Source organism: Balaenoptera musculus, chromosome 4 (assembly GCF_009873245.2).
Source record: "Balaenoptera musculus isolate JJ_BM4_2016_0621 chromosome 4, mBalMus1.pri.v3, whole genome shotgun sequence".
In the NCBI taxonomy this organism is placed as follows: Eukaryota; Metazoa; Chordata; class Mammalia; order Artiodactyla; family Balaenopteridae; genus Balaenoptera; species Balaenoptera musculus.
In genome coordinates, this window is record NC_045788.1 from 129,485,685 (window position 1) to 129,505,967 (window position 20,283).

General features: G+C 37.4%; 1 protein-coding gene across 6 annotated transcripts in view; it reads left to right on the plus strand.

Moving 5' to 3' along the window:
• The window catches only part of BACH1 (BTB domain and CNC homolog 1), a 46,044-nt gene extending 26,783 nt beyond the window's left edge, over positions 1-19,261 (plus strand). For 5 of the 6 annotated variants that reach the window (XM_036850139.1, XM_036850138.1, XM_036850134.1 and 2 more), the window contains 3 exons: positions 858-2,195; positions 4,490-4,696; positions 15,402-19,261. In XM_036850139.1, coding sequence (XP_036706034.1) covers positions 858-2,195; positions 4,490-4,696; positions 15,402-15,857 — 2,001 coding nt within the window. In that variant the 3' untranslated portion in view covers positions 15,858-19,261. The remainder of the gene's footprint in view (positions 1-857; positions 2,196-4,489; positions 4,697-15,401) is intronic. The other variant, XM_036850140.1, reaches the window with a different exon arrangement.
• The last annotated feature ends 1,022 nt before the right edge of the window (positions 19,262-20,283 follow it).

A 20,283-nucleotide genomic window follows, 5' to 3' on the forward strand; every position in this document is an offset into this window, starting at 1 on the left:
TAGCAGTATTTTAAGAAGATCACAAAAAAATTATATATTGATCACTCTTATAGGAATTCAGTGTTTTAAAATTAATTTTGTATTTTGAGCCCAGAATGAGGCTTTCCCTGCCCTACAGTAGGTTTCATTTGCCCCGCACTTTGCAGAGGCAGGTTCAGTGTAAATGTGCAAGTTTCTGCTGAAAAGTTTTATTACCTAGAGTCCATGAGTCTTTGCTAAAACAGTACTGGGCACGAGTTTTAGACCTTCACTTAGATCATTTTTAAAATCTGAGTCTTTAAAAATTTTATTAGAAATTTTTGGCATGAAATAAAGATAATAATTAGCATTTACTGTGCATTCACCGTGGACCAGGACTACTTTAAGTGCCTTGGATATATTGTTTTCCATCCTTGAAAATTTCGCTTTTGTAGTTTATAGCAGTTGTAGTTTATAGTTGTTTGGATTATAGTGACCACATGGGGCTGGGATGGCAACAGACACCTGGCACTTGACTATGTGTTGCAAATTGTATCCATGTTGCTTTATTCCATAGATGATTTCTTTCAGCTATGTGGAAAATTGTGGTAATGTTTATATCTTTACCTCATATGAGTAAATCATACTCCATGGGTCATAAAAAGGGTGGAGTCTATAAAGTGAAGGGTGTGGTCCCAATGAACAAGATGTGAGAAGCATGCTTTTCAAGATTCCCTTAGCTTTACATTTCCTAGAAGAATATGTTTTCTTACCAAATTAAAATACCCGTTTTGTAAATATTGCAGAGGTTACTCTCTTGCCACCCTCCTACTTTTCTTGTACTTATCTACTAGACAGCTTTCATGTGATGCATTTGTTTTTGTTTTGTATATTAACAGGTGACAGTTAAAGGATTTGAACCTTTAATTCAGTTTGCCTACACTGCTAAACTGATACTAAGTAAGGACAATGTGGATGAAGTGTACAAGTGTGTGGAATTTTTAGGTGTACCTGATATTGAGGAATCCTGCTTTCAGTTTCTCAAATACAAGTTTTTGGACTCCACTGCAGACCAGCAAGAATGTCCAAGAAAAAAATGCTTCTCATCACCCTGTCAGAAACCAGATTTTAAATTTTCACTTTTGGACCAGAGGGATTTAGAAATTGATGAGGTGGAGGAAATTTTGGAAAATAAAAATGTTCAGACTCCTCACTGTAAACTCCGTAGGTATCAAGGCAGTGCCAAAGTATCTCCTCCTCTACAAGACAGTGCTAGTCAAACATGTGAATCCATGTGCTTAGAAAAGGGTGCTGCTCTGGCTCTGCCATCTTTATGCCCCAAATACCGAAAATTCCAAAAAGCGTTTGGAACTGACAGAGTCCGTACTGTGGAATCCAGTGTCAAAGACATTCACACTTCTTCTGTTCAGCCAAATGAGACGTCCGAAAATGAGTGTCTAGGAGGAATCCAGGACTGTGCAGATTTGCAGGTGATTTTAAAATGTGAAGAAAGAAAATTAGCAATGGAACATGAAGAAACCAAGAAGAAAGATCCTGCTTCTCAGTGCCCATCAGGAAAAACAGAAGCGACTCCTTTTCCCCCCAGTTCTACAGATCCCCATGGGCTCTATTCTCTGTCTCTTTTACACACGTATGACCAGTATGGTGACTTGAATTTTGCTGGTATGCAAAACACGACAGTGTTAACAGAAAAGCCTTTGTCAGCTTCAGATGTTCGAGAAGAGAAAACTTTCAGTGAGAGTCAAGATTTGAAATCTGACTCTGGCCCCAGGGAAGATAGTAACCTCGCCTCGAGTGATCTGAGTAGCGTGGAACGAGAAGTGGCAGAACACCTAGCGAAAGGCTTCTGGAGTGACATTTGCAGCACGGACTCTCCTTGCCAAATGCAGTTATCACCTGCCGTGGCCAAAGATGGCTCAGAACAGATCTACTCCCAGAAACGGTCTGAATGTCCCTGGTTAGGTATCAGGATTAGTGACAGCCCAGAACCGGGTCAGAGGACTTTCACAACACTGAGTTCTGTCAACTGCCCTTTCATAAGTACTCTGAGTACCGAAGGCTGTTCTAGCAATTTGGAAATTGGAAACGATGACTACGTTTCAGAGCCCCAACAGGAACCTTGTCCCTACGCTTGTGTGATTAGCTTGGGAGACGACTCTGAGACGGATACCGAAGGAGACAGTGAACCCTGTTCAGCCAGAGAACAAGAATGTGAGGTGAGCGGAAAATGAGTGTGTTGTTAAGTCATTGTTTTACCACTGTTAATTGGGATTAATGTGTCAGCTCCTGTCGCATCACTGGGGATGTGAGCCGGCTCAGAGAGGGAGGAGGAAACCCATACACAGTTAATTATACAACCATATGATAAATACCAGGAGTGTGTGATGACGTTTGAAGGACTTCTGTGTTCATTTATTTCAAGTAGGTGTATTTATTTTGTTAACCAGGTTATGGATTCACACATTGGCTGTTTAACTGTTTAAATCAAATGCCAGGTCCCGAGAGGAAAAAGAAAAATGACTCTATAGCATTATGTGATAACTTTTGGTTAAATACAGCATATATTCAGTCTTACTCACTGCCACGTGGATGTCTAGACGTGGGACTAGTCACTTGGCAATGACTTAGCAGTGACTGGTTGTAAGAATGTGGCTTCTGATCCAGAGTTTTCTTTCTTTCTTTCTTTTTTTATCACCCCTCTTTTTTATTTGAGTACAGAACTAGTTAATAATTTTTAAATTAATTTTTATTGTAGTATAGTTGATTTACAATGATGTGTTAGTTTCTGTACAGCAAAGTGAATCAGTTATACGTATACATATATCCACTCTGTTTTAGATTCTTTTCCCATATAGGTCATTACAGAGTATTGAGTAGAGTTCCCTGTGCTGTACAATAGGTTCTTATTAGTTATCTATTTTTTATATAGTAGTGTGTATATGTCAATCGCAGTCTTTCTCCCCCCACAGAGTTTTCTTTACACTATTTTCTCAGAGCTATGAATTTTTTTCTTATTTTCCCTTAGTTATTTCATCTATTAATTTAAAGAATGTCTTAATAATTTACCATGAATTACGTGTAGATGGTATGGTATTAATCATACTAAGCTTGATCTGTATACTTTGTGTACAAATGTTTGTATTTGATAGATGCTTTTTTGTAAAACATTACTATAGTTCCAGTAATAATAAGGGCATGTTAGTTCTTTATCATGTTCTTTGGTTTGATAGCTGTTGGATGACATAGTTTGAAAGAGGTTTTTTTTCCCCTTGGCTGTGGAAGGAGGTGATTGGTGGTTTAATTTTAAGAAGTAATATGTATGCGTGAGTTACATCTATAGATTTTTATATGATATTTATAAATCCAGTGTTTGGAACTGTGAAAAGAATGCTAAAAATAAAACTTTTAAGAAATTTTAGAGTATTTTGTGTAACTAATTTCTGTCAGCTTGAAAGACTAAGTTACCACAGAAACTGACCAATGTTTCATTTGTGTTTTTGATAATTAATACAATTAAACTGTCCCACAGTTTTGTTATGTTTTTAAATTATCTTCTTATTTTTTTCAAATTTAAGTATGTTGAAAATGACTTTAAAATATTCATAAGGTTTTTCTAACCATTTCTACATTGGCAAGTGAAATGAGTTATGTGAAACTGCCATTTTCCTGACAGAAAAATAAATTTTCTGAAATGCTTTAGAAATTACTAGTGTTAATATACCAGTATTAAATCAGTGCTACACAGTAATATAAATCAAAGAATAAAATAGATTTTTTTTTTTTTGGTTTGGGTAAAAATACATTAAAAATACTTTAGAAAGAGCCTTAAAGATATCTATGGGTTATTTTTTTTTTTTTTAAACGTTTCTTACAACACTTCTTAATTTTTTATTTATTTATTTATTTATTTTTTTTGCTGTGTTGGGTCTTCGTTTCTGTGCGAGGGCTTTCTCTAGTTGGGGCAAGCGGGGGCCTCTCCTCATCGCGGTGCGCGGGCCTCTCACTATCGCGGCCTCTCTTGCTGTGGAGCACAGGCTCCAGACACGCAGGCTCAGTAATTGTGGCTCACGGGCCCAGTTGCTCCGTGGCATGTGGGATCTTCCCAGACCAGGGCTCGAACCCGTGTCCCCTGCATTGGCAGGCAGATTCTCAACCGCTGCGCCACCAGGGAAGCCCACTATGGGTTATTAACATGCCCTAGTAAAGTAATTTAAATTCTGTTTTTTCATCTTAAATACATTAATATTTGTGTTGATAATGTTTGATTTGCTGAAAAAAATTTGCTTCTCAATTTACTTGTCTTCTGAACCCTCTCTAAAATAGAATCGGAATATCAATTAAATTATCAGTCTTTAAAGAATTGTATAGAAATTGGAAATAGGGGTCTTTTTTTTTTTTTTTAACGTCTAAATGAAGTTCTCTGGAAAACATAGGTGCATATCTTTCTCTTCCTAGATTTAAGTAGAAACTACAAAATACAGCAACTACTAACGTTTATTTCACCTTCTAGGTAAAACTACCATTTAATGCACAACGAATAATTTCGCTCTCTCGAAATGATTTTCAATCCTTGTTGAAAATGCACAAGTTGACTCCAGAACAACTGGATTGCATCCATGATATTCGGAGAAGAAGTAAAAACAGAATTGCTGCACAGCGCTGTCGCAAGAGAAAACTTGATTGTATACAGAATCTTGAGTCAGAAATTGAGAAGCTGGTAAGTATGCAAGTTTCTTCTTATTCTAATTCCAACAGTTCATTCTTTCTTTTTTTTTCAGACGGGAAATAGCTATTTCAATTCCTAAGTCAGATATAATGCTCAATTATACATTAATTTTAAAATTTACCAATGATCATTTTAAGAAAATTATATGACATTTTCAGAAAGCTTAGGAAATAAAAAACAATGAGTGTTTTCATAGACTATTTTACTTGAGTAAGTGTTCTACATATTTAGCATGATATACAACCATATGTAAGTTGAGGACTATTTCTGTGTGCTTTTAAAAAAATGATTTATAGATTAAGGATAATTCTACTGTCTACCGAATTCTTGGTGGTTGAGTAAGGGTTAAAGATATTAATAAAGCACTTTAATCTCTTTGTGCTGTGTTTGGTATCTATAAAAGCTGATGTTCCAGTTGTTAGTTTTAATAACTAGTAACTTGTTTTGGTTGATACCAAAACAAACCAGCCAACTTGGATCTTTCATCTAAGGGAAAGAATTCACGTGCTGGTATAAATAGAAAATTTTAAGATCTAATGAGATCCTAAGTGAGAAGAATGCTTACTTTATTGAATCTTATTTTCTATTCCAGCATCAAAACACAAATTAACCCAAAAAGTAGATTAACTTCCACCCATGTTTTTCTACACCCTAGTGGTTGATAGAAGGAAACATTGTATGAAAAAAGATAACTGATAGTGCAGGCCAGCTAAAGCTAAAAATAAGGTTAGAGACATCAGGGAAAAAAAGTGCCTAGAAGTAGTAAAAACATTCATTGAATGTTCGGTTTTGGGTCTTTGTTAATTATTGGTAAAAGTTTAAAATTGCGATTGTAGCAAATCTTTAAACATGAATGTTCCTAGCTGTGAATAGTAAGTAAACAGCAACAATTTAGAAAAAAGACACTGCATTTATATGCCTTCAGAAAAGTGGAAAAATAAAAATTTGTTATTTATATAGTATTGTGATACACTTTCGGCAAAAAGATGAAGATGTTTAACTGTATAAAAAGATGAAGCAAACTGTATAAGAAGATGAAAAAGAAACCATATGTTTTACACATAGAGGCATGAGAGATATTAAAAAACCTATATGATATTGCTGAATGATTAGAGTTGTTAAGACCAAAGAAGAAAAGTGACAAATTCAGTAACATTTACCCAGTACCCTTAGGGTGTGTATCCGTCCATACCTGTAAGCACTAGTGTCCTTTCTTATTATCCAGCTTTGGATTAAACACTTACCTGCCTTTAGACAGAGTACAGCATTTTAGCCTTAGTTTTTATCCTCTACTGTAATACAGAGATGCTTCCTAGACTGTTGGGTTGTATAGTGCTATTTGAAATCAATGTTGAATAAACTTGCACTACTGGAGTACTACTATACCTGCTTCTTTTAGTTCTGTCTTCCCCCTCAGCTAGTGGTGATTTTTAGCTGCCAGTAGAATTTATCTGGTTTTCTTCCTTCTAAAAACAAACAAAAATGAAAACAAAACAAAAAAACCCTTCATATCGATTGAGTTTGTTTCATCAGTAACTTTATTTTAGACATGTACTATGCAAATATGTTGGAGAGTAACTATTACCCTTTAGAACTAGTCTATTTCATGACTCATAGGTCATATTTATATTTTTTCATTGCAGTCAGACGTTGGATTGCTGGACAGTTGATGTTTTTACTGAATTTCAGGTATCTAGGATGAAGAGGTCTTGCGACTTTCTTTGGACTTTCTGCTCCCTCTGCCTTTGCTTCAACAGAGAGCAGTGGGAGATACAGTGGTTGAAAGTGTGGGATTCTGTGCCTGTCTGTGGCACTTTGTAACTCTGGGCAGGCCGTTCAATTTCTCTGTCCCTCAGGTTTCTCCTCTTTACGATGGGATAATACTAATTCTTACTTTATAGAGTGGTTATTCATTTTTGAAGATTAAATGAGTTAATACATCTAAGCACTTAGAAGAGTGCCTGGACATAGTAAGCACTCAATAAATATTACCTTTTTCTTCTTCTTCTTATTGCTATACTATTATTTATCAATTTTCAGTTTTCTCTCCCTTAACTGCTCCTTTCCTAATGTCTCTGCCTAAACTGTAAATTCTGGGTTTGGACCTCACCTTTATATTGCCTCTCTCATTATAGAAAGGTTCCTTTCATATGGTCAGTGGAATAACTCTTGGTTAATTTCCAATAGAAGGGAATATTTGGTTTTCCTGCAGTTCTTGTGAAATAAGAAACCAGAGTGGTCAGTACCCTGTTTACCTATTGTATTAATTTGGACTGTTTGGTTGCAAGAGACAGAAACCATCTGAAACACGAATTACTGAATTTGTTGTAAGAATTTACGTGTGTCTCAATTAGAAGCCAAAGAATGGAGCCAGGCCTCGTAAATAGTGTAGAACAAGAAAGTAGAAAATTGCCAGGAACCCAGAGAACCTTCTCTCTGGCTGTGTGTGCCACCAAGTGTGTATGGGAAGAGTGGCCACAGCACAGCTCAGGAATAGTTTCCCTCTCCTCCAGAGACCAGTCCAGGCAGAGACTACAGTTCTAGTCAGTTCTCAATTCCCAAGGAGTTAGCCTGTTGGCCTGTTTCGGGTTCGGGTGTCCTCTTCTGTGACTAGAGAGCAGGGACAAACAGCAGAAACAGAAAACGTGGCTGCCAAGAGCTCACATCTGGGCAGGTAGAGCAGACAGCCCGACAGGGGTCTCATTACCCAGATGTGCGCCAGGCTGAACTCGGTCTCTTTCCTCTTCTAGAATATCCCCAGGGGAGATACGGTAAATTTTTTTTTTTTTAATCTGAATGATTTACGTTGTGTTTCGGCTTCCTTGAATTCTGCTCCGTCCTTCATACTGCTCTTGGTTCTAGTGATTTATACAGGCAAACTCCAGTTGCAAATTATAAGAGGCATGTTATAAATTTCTGTCCTGCCGCAGATGTTTGTCTCAGATGAAAATAAGCAGAAAGTATGCTACTTCTTAGCTAATTAGAATTACAAGCTGGCTGGCCCTTTTCCAGAAGTAAAAGAGTTTGATGCTTAAGATACTTATTACATTAAGAAGTTTACTTAGAACTTAGACCCTGGTTTTTGGGTGATGCTGTGGACCTTGTTGTCTTTTGTAGAGAGAGAAGTTACCCCCACGCGTCCATCACACGTTCCTGTTTAGTAGTATGGAGAGTTAAGAATATGGAAGAGTGGGACAGATTTCTTTTTTTTTTTATCGGGATGTCACTTTTTGGAAGCAGTAGACAAGCAGTGTTTCCCAGTCTTTATGGTCTGGGTGGAAGTAGCAGACCTATTTAAGGGAAATTACATGTTTCATAATGAAACATCCATTTTAATATAGCCAATGATTGATTGAATTAAATATTAATAAATTCACAGTATGCCCATTTGGTATTAATATTCAGGTGAAGGGTCCCCTATTTTTGTAAGCTTTGGTCTTTGGCTATTGACTGTGAACTTTTTGTAGTTGGTCCTAAAAGTAATAGCCTAATAGACTGTGGATGGATCAGCACATGAAAAAAAGTACTTGATTACAATAAGAATAGGGATTCGAAAATAAATGTCTTTAGGGTGGGTCAGTAGGATAATTATCATGTGTAAAGGGTGCTTTTATAGTCTCTATGTGCTGGGAAAGCCAAAGGGAGACGTTAGTTCGAATTCAATAAATTAACGAGTTGTATTTCTCAACAAGAGGTTCTGTCAGAGTCAAACAAAACCTTTGAAGAAAAGGAAAGGTGTGTATTTATTTGGTTGATAAATCGATGGCATTGACTTTTAATGTTTATTTTAAATTTGATAATATGTTAGAGGTTAGGCATTAATTCAGTATTGCTTTGACTATAAGAATTGAATATGCATAATCTATAAACCAAAAACATAACTTTTCTTTTTACCAATAAATATAAGATCTTGAAACAAAGCTCAGGAATCATTCAACTTCTGTTATGTGTTTGACTTACAAGTCTCTTGTCTCTATAGGATTCTTTACAAGGTCCATGTTTATTCTTTTCTGTACGATTAATTCAGAAGTTAGAAAATGTGTGTCTCTGATACCATTTTGGCCTGAAACAAAGGTAACCTTGAAATGAAACTTGCTTTTTAAAGAAAAAAAATTAAATCACCAAAATGTAATTTCTCTTAGAAGATATCAAATATTGATTGATATCAACTTATAAGTGATCAGAAATCACAATATTCACAAAACTCTGTAACTCAGGGTTGAGGTGTTCACACACCATTTTGTTTCATTGCCGTTGTCCATTATGATGGTGTAGGAGTAAAATGACCTCATCTGTCTTTAGTGTTTTGAATTTTGTTGTGAAGATTGTATTATTTTATTAAAAATAAACCTTTTCTAGTCACATTTTACTGGCTGCTCTAGTCACGTGTGCACTGTTGTCTCCAAACCCTCCCATGGGTTTCTGGAACCTGCCCTCTGCCATTCTGTGAGGCCCTTTAGCAGCCTGTCTTGAAATGTGGTCTGTTTACCATTGGCATCAGAGTTACCCGGGGGTGCCTCCTCAAAATGCACCTGCCTTAGCTCCCTCCCAGACCTGTGGGAGGGGCCCAGGAACATGCATTTTATAAAAGTTTCCCGGGTAAATATTTATTATGCACATTAAATTTTGAGAACCTACTGCACTAGCACACAAAAGTCAGTTGGAGGCTTTGGAGTCAAACAGCTGGAAACTCTGCCTGGCCACTGGTAGCTTTGTGGCCTGGAGAAATAATTTCACCTCCAATACCGAATTCCCTCATTGATAACATGGAGGTAAGAATAGTACCTCCCTCAGGTGTGGTGCGAGGATCTGATACCTTCAAGGATGGAAAGCTCTTTGTACTGCCCAGCATGTGTTCAGGGCTCCAGAAATATTAGTAGTTGTGTTTTCTATAAGCATCTGCTGATCACTCCATATTAAATGTGGAAAACCAGGAAATCAAAGATCAATGAGACATAGTCCTTGTCAGTAAAATGCTTGTAGTGTCATAGGGAGCCAGGTTCATGTGTTTTCATTTTTTTCTTGAGATTCACTTTCCTCCTCCCCATTCTAAAAATTTCAAGCTTTCAGAAAAGTTAAATGAATGGTACAATCAGCAACCATATGCTCCCTGGGTAGATTCAACAGTTACTGACATTTTGCCACCTTTGCTGTCTCCTTGTTTCTGTGGGTCTTAGTCTCTGTCTCTCTGGCCAGGTGTGTGTCCCCCTGCTCCGCTTGGTTGGTCTATGGGTCTTTCTCTCTCTCTGTCCCTCTTAGTCAGTTTTGGACTCTTTCTAACCGCAGTTGGGTGATCTTGGTCTCAGTGTCTTTCTGTCTCTATTGCTCTACTTTTATTTTCTGAACCATTTGAAACCTGCTGCATTATGACATTTCACCCATAAATGCTTAAACATGAATCTTCTAGAAATAGACATTTTTATATATCTTTATCACATATATTTACCAATATCTTTGTCACACCTGAGAAAATTCATAAATCTTAAATAATATATATAGTTCCTATTCAGATTACCCTAATTGTTCCCAAAACATATTTCATCTATATGCTTTTTTTTCCCTTTTCAAACTAGGATCCTATCCTCACATGATGCGTTTGGTTCTGTCTTTTTAGTCTCTTCATCTAGAACAAATACTCTTTCTCACCCCCTCCTTTATTTTTTTAATGACAGTAACTTTTTGAAGAGTCTACGCCAGTGTTCTCATAAAGTGTCCCACTCTTAAAGTTTGTCTGATTGTTTCCCCTTGGTTCTATTTAACACCTTCCTTCACTCCTTGTATTTCACGTAAACTGTGGAAGTGTGAGTTCTTAGGTTGAGATTAAGCGTCCATCCTTGTGTCCTTCATACTGCGTCACTTGGGGAGGCACAACGTCAGGGTGTCCCACCTGAGTGCATGGGAATTGCCAGATCATTTCCAAAATTATTTTTTTTGCCTTTGTAATTGTTTAGTAACCTGTGGAGTATTTATTAGGCACTTTACGAATATCCAGTTCCCCAACACTCCTATGTCCTTTGGTTTTAAGCATACTTTGATGGCCTTTACAATGGGGGTTGCAAAATCATGATTTTTCTAATTCTGTCATTCCACTTACATTTATTGGTATTCCTCTATAAAAAGAACTTTCCTTCCCTCCTGTTTCCCTCCCTCCCACCACACCTCTTTAGTATCACTGTGGACTCATGGATTAATTTTTTTCTAATTTAATTTCTTAGAACCCATAGTAGTCATCGATCTTCTTGATGTTGACATTTTTTCAGACTTTCCCGGGGAGAGCCAGCCTCCTCTGCCAGGTGCTGTGTGCTTTTGACGTGACCCCATTAGTGCTTCTGTGCCATTTAGAACAGCATGTCATAGGCTCACCTTGTACCTCTCTTGTTTGAACATTTGGGAATCACCCCTTTCTTTAAAAATCCCTGGTTTCTTATAGCAGGTATTAGACTGTAGAAAGCATGCTTGCTGCTGGAGTGTTGCTTCTTCTGGGAAATATGTGTGTGTGTGTGTGTGTGTGTGTGTGCGCGCGGGTATGTAAAATCATGAGTGCATTCAGGATGTATATTATGCTTCAATAAATAAAAGTATGTTAGAAATCATGAGTTCATGCAGATATTTCTAGTCAAAATTTAGTAGTTTAGAACTTTTGTCTTTTTGCTTCGATTATATGTATATATATATTTTTTTTAAAAAATATTTATTTATTTATTTTTGGCTGCGCTGGGTCTTCATTGCCGCACGTGGTCTTTCTCTAGTTGCGGTGCGTGGGCTTCTCATTTCAGTGGCTTCTCTTGTTGTGGAGCACGGGCTCTAGGCATGCGGGCTTCAGTAGTTGTGGCACACAGGCTCAGTAGTTGTGGCTTGCGGGCTCTAGAGCGCAGGCTCAGTGGTTGTGGCACATGGGCTTAGTTGCTCCACGGCGTGTGGGATCTTCACGGACCAGGGCTCGAACCTGTGTCCCCTGCATTGGCAGGCCAATGCACCACTGCACCACCAGGGCAGTCCCTGTATTTATATTTTATCTCTTTTCATTATAGGGAAAATCTTGGCTTCCAATTATATTAATATATTTACTATTTGATAAATACATACATATAAAATATATGTCATAAAATTATAATGTCAATATTACTATCAATAATAAAGAGATTGAGTAAAATTTAAAATTTCTTTGCTTTTTCTTTGCCCGTAAATATATACCATAGTACTGAAGTTTAAAATTTAAAAATTATTGAAAGTAGTTCTTTATGTTAGCAATTTGATATACAATTAATTTGTTTCTATTTCTGTTTCTAGGATTTACTCTTCACATTTTTTAAGTTTAATTTTTGAATATGTAAAACATCTGTATGGTTTAAAAGTTAAAACTATGTTTTAAAAAAGCTACTCCAAAGTCTTGATCCCATTTTCTCCCTTATACCCTATTCATAGCTATTTCCTGTAGGTAACTGTTATCATTAATCTCTAGATTTTTTCCTTTGTGTTTCTTTTCTAAAAACGGGTTAATGTTTTGTATGTATTTTTATTACCCTTTCTGCTACAGAGAAGTATTCTATATATACCATTCTGTATTCTGTTTTCGCTCAAGAAGTGATTTCCAGGAAATATTTTTCTTAGTTCACAGTGATTGTCATTCTGCTTTATAGCTCCATAGTACTCAGTTGTGGCTGTCTGTAGCACACACAGTTAATCCAAACCAGTTTCTTATTAGTGGACATTTGGGATGCCATAGTTAAGAACTTTGAACATTGTTTTCTCTCATGTTTGAGAAGATGTGTCTTCAGGATAGATTCCTAGAAGTAGGATTGTTAGATCAAGAGTAAATACATATGTAATTTTGTTAGATATTATTGAATTCCCTTCAGTAGCGGTTATGGCATTTTGCTTTCCCACCAGCAGTAATGTGTGTGTCTGTCTGCCCACAACCTCAGCGGAGAGTTTGTTGTCAGCTTTTGTTTTTTTCCCAATCTGATTGTGAGAATTGATATCTCACGGTAGCTTTTATTTTTCTCTCTCTTATGAGTGAAACTGAGCACTTGTATTCATATTTTTAAGGCTCATTTTTATATTTCTATGAACTGTCTATTCAGAGGTTTTGCATCATAAGGGACTATTAGTCACCATTTTCTAGCAGTGAGTACCCTTTAATCTAAAGTAAATTGTCACTGTCACCTGGCTCTTTTGGTGCCAAATTCTTCCACTCCTTATCTTTACTGGGTGAGTTATATTTTGATTTTTTTAAAACTTCTTATATTGAATGAATATCGTACACTAGCTGTTGAAAATGTGGATTTGGATGTAAATTTGTTTTCTTCCCATAAAATGCAGAATAATACCAGGATTCATTTTTAAAAAATAGATCTGTGATTAAAGCCATAGCACTTCACACTATGATTTATAGAGTTACATTATAAGAAAATTAAAGTATATTGTAGAAGTAGGTAGCAGGACACTGGTAGTATGTTTGGGAGGTATCTTTAGTAATGATATCATGAAGTTCTTAAGTTGAATTGCTTTAGTTAAACTGAGTGCTGTTGAAGTAAATTTGTGTTTTAAAATGAGAGTGGAATGGAAAAATCAGCTGTCTGGAAACTTACCCATGTAGGAGTTAGCTTAAAGTATAGAGGAACAGAAAGGGAACATTTAATTTCTAGAAATAATCATCGTAGAGTTTCAGGGTTGTACCTATTGGTTTTAATTGTTGTAAAGAAGCAAGCCATCTTGTATGGGACATACTTATAGTCCTGTCATCCTTTATTTAGTGAGGTAGTAGTGAGAATATTTAAGGTTGTATTGATATTTATCAAAAGATATGGAAGTTATAAAATATTTGTCATCTTCATAGTATCTGTAGGTCAAGTAGTAGTTCTAATTTCTGGGAGGAAGGTCAAATATTCATTATTTTCCTTAACTATATTTAATTTAAAAAACCAGCGAACAGTTGAAATTTTGTCTGTTGTTATTTAGAACAGAGATTTATCTTAACTTTGAGAGAGGAGTCAATGGCTGATATTGTTATGACTAAGTAAAAAGGTTTCTTATTTTCTTCTGGAAGCTTTGTTTCCATCCTCATTTGGATTGGCTTCTGAAGGGCCATAAAGAGAAGTGGGTGCTGATTGCTTTCTTTCTCTGGTCAGGTGGTAGGCACTGTTCTCTCCCTGTAGGCACCAGCAGACTCGTTTTATCAGAAGGCTACAACTGACGAACCTTCTGTAAGAAAAAATGTACTTCCTGAACATTGATCTTGCTTTTAATTATTTTATATATATATATTTTTTTAAATTCTTGGCGTCTACCTATTTTTTCAAACCACAACAAACTGGAGAATACCTTGTAATATAAAAATTTAGTGTTTTGTATTCATTGCAGATTTTCTCAAAAGATTAGATGGCCTTGAAATATTTAAAAGCTAACTACCAATAGTTGGAGTCACACACAGTTTTGTAGAAAAACTTTTACATAAAACCGCAACAGTACTTTTGTGCAAGCCTTTTAGCCATTTTTGTCCCAGAAAAGCATCTATTTAAAGGTTGGCCATTGTGGATGATTACTATGAAATAACCTGTCTAAATGTTAACTGGCAACATTTAACAGCTCAGCTCTCTTGAAGCTGCCAATGAGCAGGAGGCCAAGAGAGTTGTCATAAATTTCACAAGAGAACTCTTTGACCCTCTATCAATATTTATTTACTCTTACCCTATAAACAGCTTGATTATTTGGTTTTCTAGCTCATACTAGATTAGGAGCAATGCAGTGGTAGAGTAGGAAGGATGAGGTGGGGCAATGATAGAAAAAAGACACACTGTCAGCAGCAGCTAGTGATGGCGGACAGAAAGGCCGGAACCAGGAAAACTTGAACAGAATTCCATGGTAGACTTTCCTGTAGGAATAAACATTTAAATGAAAATAATAATAGCACCAGTAGTAATAATAATTAACAAACACAAGTCCCCCTCCCCTTCTCCCTTCTTCACACTTTAGTAACTCACCCACTAGCTTTCTGACTCTGGGCATATTAAACTCTGAATCCCATCTGTAAAATGGGTTTGATATTACTGAAATCAACAGAGTCATTGTGAGGATTACGTAGCTGAGGTTACATATTTCAAAACATTTAGCACAATATCTGGCACAAAGTAAATGCCCAACTGATGTCAGTCATGACTAGAATCTTGCAGGAGTTCTGATCACTGTGCTTGTACTTTTTTTTGGTTGCATTCCATCCAGAAAGTTCACACTCATTTACTTGCAATCCACAAATCCAAAAAGCTCTGAAAATCATGTAAGTTCGTCACAAACTATTTTGGCCACAAAACTGACACAAGCTGACAGGGTAGGTAGAGTCTTTATTTAACCTACTTTGCGCATGGATACTTTCATGTGTTTTATTTAGAAATGTGAAGACGTTTGATAGTGGGGTGCTACCTCAGACCCTGCTGGAGGAATTATGTGTGCATCTGTAGTATTTTCTTTCTAAAATCTGAAAAATTCTGAATCCCAAGATACATGTAGGCCTAAGAGTTTGGGATGGGGGCTTATGGACCTGAGGTATTAAATATATTTTTGAATTGAATTGACAGGAAAAATTCCACATGACCTTATATAATGAGAAGACACTGTGGGTATGAATGTTTGCTCACCTTAGGAATGTTGATTGAGCTCATAAACACAATTCACTGTATTCTCTTTCTCACCCTCACAGCAAAACGAAAAGGAGAGCTTGTTGAAGGAAAGGGATCACATTTTGTCCACTCTGGGCGAGACAAAGCAGAACCTAACTGGACTTTGCCAGCAAGTCTGTAAAGAAGCAGCTCTAAGTCAAGAACAAATACAGATACTCGCCAAGTACTCGGCCTCCGATTGCCCACTTTCCTTTTTAATTTCTGAGAAAGGAAAGAGTACTGCTGATGGTGAGCTCACGTTACCATCGATTTTGAGTTTGCCTGAAGGGCCTGCAGCTGGGCCGCCTGCTGGGGAGCAGAGCCCGCGATATCCCAGTGCCGAGGGTGGTGAGGCGGGTGGTGCCTGGGGCCCGGAGTCCCGGGCAGCTGCCAGCGCCCCCTCGGAGCAGGCCGGGCCCGGGGAGCAGTGTCGCCAGAGTGGTGGCATCTCGGATTTCTGTCAGCAGATGACCGACAAATGTACTACTGATGAGTAAACTTGCTTCCACTTCCTTCAGACCGTCTCATTTTCTACTGAAGTTCTGACATTGTCTTGAAAGCCTGACATAGCCGTAGCCATCTGTCTCTTAATAATATCGTTTTTCTCCCCTTGTAGTTTGCCGTTAAGGGAATTCCTCTGAAGTCAACCCTTGACTTTTCCTTGATTTCCACAGGAAATGCAGAAATGACTTGCCTCCTGGATACCGAAAAATCATATGTGGAAATGTAGTAAGGCTTTGAAAACTCACATGTTTTAAAGAATAATAACTATTAGTAATGACTCTTCCCAGTATTAAAAATGAATAAGAAAATGAAAACTGTAGCATATCAAACAACATTTAAACACCTTGAAACGTCGGCAGATAGTTCTTACTATCAAGAAGTAGCCTGCAAAAGTTTAATAATCTGACCTTCTTAACAACATACTGGTTTAAAAGAAAATTTCTCCCCAAGTATGCTGATAGGGTTCAGTTCTACTGAGAAGTAGGGTGTCAGCTCCTTGGGAATATTGATGTAGAACTGCAGTGTGAAAACATGACGTAATCGTCTTGCCTGAATCCTGGCACTTTGCTCTTCAGCTCCTGGTAAAACCGGGGATTGGCTGGCCTGCACTGTGAGTCCTGAATAGTTAGGAAGCGGGCAAGCGGTGGGCTAAGGCAGAGGCTTCTGCTCCTCCTCGGTGTCGACTCTCAAAGAGTTCTGGCTGCGTCAGCGGTAGATAAGCGTCATTTCCCTCTTTTCTTTTTTCTCTTCAGTCTCTTCCACACCTGAGTCCATCATGATCTTTCTGTTTCCTGACGTTCTTGTCACTTTGGAAGAAGAAATGAAACTCAGGATACAGTGGCATGAGCTCACGTGTTGGGAGCATTGTCTTAGCCTCCCTAGAATCTTGGAGAGCTCCCCAGATACAAGGCTGTCGGCCTGCCCACCATAAGTCACCCATGCAAGGAAACCAGATATCGTGGGGTAAGAAGATGGCCTACATTGATCCGGAGTGGCAGTTCATTTTCCATCCTATTTTTTGAAGCCCTGTGGTTTCTTTGTAAAAAGCATTATGGTAGATAAAAATGTATCTGCAACAGCCGTGCAGGTTTGTGAAATAGGATGAAACTTGATCTTGTTCCATGGTGGGTTTGAATTTGGAAGCCAGATTTAATCTTGTTCTCTTCCCCAAATCTAGTATATAAGGGCACACAAATCATTTTGGACTTGGGCATTTTAAAATCAGTCTTTGTGTTTATTCAATCCTGTTTTACAATAGTGTTTTCATAATCTGAGCCCCTACCCCATAACATTTTACTGTGGTTCTTAGCCATTCTGCTGTTGTAGGCTTGTTTGGGAGTCAAACGAAAGCTATGGACCTCTCAATGACGGAAACAAAATTTCATATTCACAGTCACAGAAACATTTGCAGAATCCAGTTTGAAAGGGTACAGAGAGTGATTTTTAGTGTTTGGATTAGAAAGTACTTCATTTCACCAAGATCAGACACCTGAGAGGAGACTTTTGTAGATTGCATCCTGAGTCTAGTGAAGGGCTTGTGTAGCTGATGTGGGAGACGGCCATGTGCCATGTAGGAATGGGTCGCAAGCCAGTAGGCCTCTGCTGTGAGGGGATGTGGGGACCAGACTTCATATTTCAGAGCAATTTGTCAAATGTTACCCTTTTTCATGGGGGCGGGTGGCGTTGGGAAGATACTGCTAGTATCTTCATTGGTTTGTGTGTTATCTCTGTTATCAGCTTAGTTGTAAGAGAAAACTGGTTGGGCTTGTTTCTTTTCTAGAGGCTTTTATAAGTACACTCAGTTTGTCAGGGAGAATGATAATTCAATGGTAATGTATCCCGTACTACAAAAGAATGATATGTGTACGTGTTTGTGTGTATATATATATATATATATATATATATACCCCCATGTAGCTATTTCTTTGATACTTGTAATTTTAAATTTTAACTTCAAAATATACAATAATATAAAACCTTTTCTGGTTTACAAAATGCAAAATCTTACACAAGCCAATGGACTCCTTGATTTCCTACCTCAGTGTACACTCAACTGTTTGTCACATCAGTTTGTGTATGTGCAAATGTCAATCTTTTGCTTTAATTGCTACTGTAAATAACTGCTTTGAAAGATTACTTTCTATTTTATGATAAACCTAGTTGTCTCCAGAGTTTAAATACGATCTTTAAGGCACTTGGTTTAAATTTCTCTCTACATATAAACAGTTTAGCATTAAGGGTTTATTTTAATGATATTCTGATTATTGGCCAAGTGTAATGTTTCGTAAAATATAGCATTACTTTTAATAGCCAGCATGTAATACAAGTAACTACACTACCTCATACCTATATGATTTTCAAGTTGTAATCCAGAGGGACAGATAGATAAAAAATTTTTTTATCTTTGTCTTTTGGCCATAAAGTGGGGAAGTTTTTATATATTGCATAGCATTACACATTTATGCCTATTTTAACATTAACTTCTAAAGAAGTTTTTCTAAGAAAATTTGTTTTAAGTTGATTGTTTTTTTTTTTTGAGGCTGCCGAAGACAAATGACAGGATTATGTGTATACAGTGTATATCTTTTCCTTCATGCAGAATTTTGGCAAGGTGTTTTTCAGTTTGTATATTGCATATTTACATGATCATTGTTCCTTATTTTATGAGTTAGCCTTCTCACTGCTTGATGATTTTTAAAAAGCTGTTAGGTCTAACTTGATAAAATAACCATACCTTAAAATTTTTTTTATTATTTGAATCCTGCAGCTATAGCAAATAATTTGTCATTAAATTGTTAAATTCAAAACAAATATGGATATAAATCTAAGTTCTCCGTCTGTACATTTCATAACATAATTTACTATAGCTTAATGCTTAACTAATTTAAAATAAGGAATCAAATATATTTGGTGCAGTAGACGATACAGGTTGCATGTGGACACTCAGCCACGTTAACAACTTGGAAAAAAAATCAAAAAATGGCAATGTTACAATGAATTCTCAGGTGAACTTTTTTCAGTTATGAAACATCTATTTTGAATTTGTAAATATTTTAACTGTTTTATTAAGGCATGTAATAAACTATTCTTTGAAACTTGTTGGGCAGAATGAAATTTTAAAGCCGTAATGGTAAAGATGGCATACTGATTGTAAAATAAACAGAAATAATAACGGCTATTGATTTTTTTGTATCTTTCATAATATAATTTTCTAACAATGCAATAAAACCACTAAATTAATATATCCATATCTGTTAAGATCATGTTTCATTAAAAGTGAACTTTCATAGTATTTAATTGACATTTTCTTCCTAATGTGCTTATCCAAATGTAGCAAAGCTAGAAATGTTAGATGTTGGTAATAAAATGACAGTTCAATAAAATTCTCTAAAATTGCTTCTGATTGACTAGAGTTGTACATTCCATTTCCATTTTTTCATCTCTCATATGAGTTTACTAATTTTGGTCTTTTGATCAATAAACAGTATGACTCTGGCATTTGTATGAGAGAGTCTTTCATTAGTTGATTATCATGCCTGAAAAGAAAGTTCCCAGCAGCCGGGTGTTCAAGGAAGCACAGATTTTAGCCTTGCTTCTGATTTAATTTTAGTCTTTGGCTAGAGCTGTAGGGTTCTTTAAGGGGTAGTATCTCTTTCAGTCCTCAGTTTTAAAAAATTTATCTGTGGAGTCAATTCTACCATGTTACATTCAACTTCTAACCAGGCCCTTGTAATCAAGCTTCGAGCAGCCGCCCAGAGCTATCTGCATCCAGATCAGGGTCTTCTGATCCAATAATTGTGAGTCTCAACTGGGGGTGATACTGCATCCTGTGTGGAGGCTTAATTTTGGCTTTATGCATTGATCGTTTCTGGGGGAGAGCCTTAACCATTGCATAATGCCTTCATTTACATTTCCCCTTCCAGTGGTGTTTCTGGCACCCAGGACGGATTGAGTGAGGGCTCCCTCTAGGGGCTCAGGGCCGCACTCCTGTGTGAACAAGCATTTTCAGGCCTGAGCCTCAGTGATGTGTCGGCTGCCCCTTGCAAAGCAATGTTCAGACCTAAGAAAGCCGCCTCCCAGGGATATTTTTTCCTTTACGTGGACTTAAGCAATCCAGAGGCAACTAAAGACAAGCCACGTGGATCCAAAGCTGGTCCCTCTGCGTTCCCTCCTTGGGCCTGCATGCAGAATGGAATTTGGGTCAGTAAGTGCAGTGTTGGTGACACTGGCCTGGCACTACCAGTTAAAAGTTAGAACCTTGGGCTTCCTTGGTGGCGCAGTGGTTGAGAGTCTGCCTGCTAACGCAGGGGACACGGGTTCGCGCCCTGGCCTGGGAAGATCCCACATGCCACGGAGCAACTAGGCCCGTGAGCCACAACTACTGAGCCTGTGCGTCTGGAGCCTGTGCTCTGCAACAAG